At 55.2% G+C, this 2,754-nt stretch overlaps 1 protein-coding gene across 1 annotated transcript; it reads right to left on the bottom strand.

Annotated features, from left to right (window-relative positions):
- Window positions 1-276: 276 nt before the first annotated feature.
- TraAM80_10237 (trans-sialidase) lies at window positions 277-2,754 on the bottom strand (the record flags this gene model as incomplete). Its single annotated transcript, XM_029386874.1, has 1 exon — window positions 277-2,754. A coding segment is annotated over one exon (2,478 nt), but the record flags the coding sequence as incomplete, so codon positions are not given.

The following is a 2,754-nucleotide window of genomic DNA, read 5'->3' as shown; positions in this document are numbered from 1 at the left end:
CAAAAAGCAAATAAAGAAAGAAAAAAAAACTGAGATGCCGATGATCCCAGCAAACCACCGGCAGCAAGAAAAACAAAAGCAAACAAAAAAGATGTGTTAATGAAGCGAGTCGCGGTCGGTACTGCAGCACACACTTTCCAAGCGGAGTCGCAACTCTGCACTCTCCCTTTTACGCAGCGGAGAGGGCGGCAATGCCACACAGCCCCAGCAGGGCCAGCAGCACTACATGAGGCAAACACCCACCCACGGCGTTGTCGCTGTTCCCTTCATCGAGCCTCACGCCAGTAATGTTCTTGAAGGTAGCGGAGACGTTGCCAGAAAGCGATGCCGCGTTGCGTGTCGGGGGAATCGCCTGAGGTTTGGGTGGAGCAGTTTTATTAGCCGGGGCGTTGTCGGCTCCCTGCGATGCCTTCTTATTGTCTCCATTAGGCACCCCAACTGCGCCAGGCGGAGAAATGTCGCTTGTGTCCTTCGTGGGAGCCTGCCCGGCGTCACTGTTTGCAGCAGAGCTGCCGCCTGGGGCCGCCGCCGCTTCAGGTGCAGCGGCCTCCGCTTCGGGGCCAGGCGTGTGCTTCTCACTGGGGTTTGCAGCTCCGCTTGCTGCGGCGCCAGCGCCTGGTAGAGCGGCACCTGCTGCGTTATCGTTTGTTTGCTCCTTCGCAGCTTCTCTGTCGTTCTCACCACTCGACGGCGGCGGTGGTTGTGGGGGCTCCGCAGGCACCGGAGGGTTATCCCCAGCATCACTGTTTGCAGCAGGGCTGCCGCCTGGGGCCACCGCCGCACCTGAAGCAGTGGTCTCCGCTTCGAGATCGAGTGTTTGCTTCTCACTGACGTCTTCGGGTTCACTGACGGCACTTCTTCATTTTCAACCTGAGGCTGACTGCTTTGCTGCACATGGTTCCCGTCGGGCTCGTGCTGCGAAGGGACGTTCTCAGTGGCATCCGCCTTACCGTCGCCGGGTCCATCAGCACCAGCGCTCACCTTCGACAATGAAGGCGACGGAGACTCCGATTCAACATCGCCACGTAACCCTTCTTTTTCCAGCTCCTCTTCATCAACCACTCCTTCAGGGGTTTCGCCGTCAAAATATAATTCAGCATCATCAATGGCTCTATCGTCAACCTCGTCTTCTTCCTTTGATGGCAGTGGTCTTTCATCCTCCCCCGCAGATATGTCGTCGTCTTCTTCTTGTGACTGTTTTTGTTCAGTTGTTGAGGGCTGGGGCGCTGGATGTGGTGGTGAAATTTCCGGTGCCTGAGAAGAGGCATCCCCACCATTATTCATGTCGGCGACATTCAGACCTGTGTTCGGAGGGTTTTCCTGATTGAGGTCGCCGTTAGACGGCGTCTCAGAATCTGTATTCCCACCATCATCAGAAGTCCCAGGAGAATCCTCCTCTTCAGGTTTTGGTTCCTCAGCAGCTGGTGTTGGAAGTGCGACTTTGTTGGCATTAAGTTGTGGGACCTCAGAAGAGATTAGTAGGCGGTTGTACAGCAGGACGCTGGACACCGTCACATCGTGGCTGGTCGTCGTGCCTACCGCCACATTGTCGCCGCCAAAGTAGAAGTGCGAGATCCGGTGCGACTTGAACAGCCTTTCCACCCCGTCAGAAACGGTGTCATCATCATCTTCTTCGTAGTCGTATATATTGTTCCCGTCAACGTGCACATACCACTCGTTTATTTTCATTTCCACCACCACTTGATAAGTTTTGTTTGGCTCCCACTTGGCATCATCGTCATCCTCTCCAGCTTCAGCGTTACCGAGTTTGAACCTCCACTTCCCATTATTCGTATAGGACAGCTCAAAGAGCGCAGTGCCGGCATTGTCATTCATCCTCGCACCCATCAAAGGGGTGCTGGCTTCCTTCGGTACCGCGTTAATCATCACCGTCGCCACAAGAGCGAACTCGTTGTTCACAAAGTAGTACGGCTGGTTCTGCCCTAGCTTGCCCACCGGCCACTCCGCCCCCGCTGCTGCGCCTCGGAACCTCACACCCCCCTCCGTGCCTGCCACATTCCCACCATGCACCGTTGCGTTCACTCCGAGGTACTCGTCCTTCCATAAATTCCCCTCCAAACTGTTGGACCAAAAGCCAACCAGCCCTTCCGTGGGAATAGGGCCCTTGCACACATTCTTTATCCGCGGGTCAACAGTGCCAGTGGAAGCACAGCTTTTTAGTGCGGTGTCCATATCTTTCCAGGCCTTCACCACGCTCTTTATCTGCTCCAGCTGCTCAGTCAGGCTCACGGCGACAAGACTGTATGAATCTCCGCTCTTCTTCTCGTACAGTAAAATCAACTCCTTCTGGTCAGCTCTGTAAAGCAGGGAGCTGGCGGCGGCGTCATCAGTTTCACTGGATACCGGCCCAACGTCGTGCACACGGACATTGTCTGTCATCCAAAGATGCAGCTGACCCTTTCCCTTCTCCTCAGAATACACCGGCGTGGTGAGCAGCATCACCTTCTTTCCATCGATGGTTGCAGTGATGAAACCACTTCGCACGCCCTCCCCTTTTCTATCACGTGAGTTGCCCCACACGCGGGAAATTGGCGCACCGTCACGCCAAGCCTTCAAAGACGTATAAGACCTGTATACGTAATATGAGCCATCCGTGCAGGGAGCCATCATAAAGATGCGTCGGTCATCGACTTCGCCCCACTCCACAATCGATGGATTGTGGCAACCCTCACCCTCCGTATCGACCAAAGGCTCCCATTCATTCTCTGATGGGGTGAAGTGCGCGACCAGCAA

Source organism: Trypanosoma rangeli, assembly GCF_003719475.1.
Source record: "Trypanosoma rangeli strain AM80 chromosome Unknown Tra_15.4_contig_00850, whole genome shotgun sequence".
Taxonomy (NCBI): domain Eukaryota; phylum Euglenozoa; class Kinetoplastea; order Trypanosomatida; family Trypanosomatidae; genus Trypanosoma; species Trypanosoma rangeli.
The sequence above is the reverse complement of the archived record's forward strand: the minus strand, read 5'-3'. Positions and strand labels throughout refer to the sequence as shown.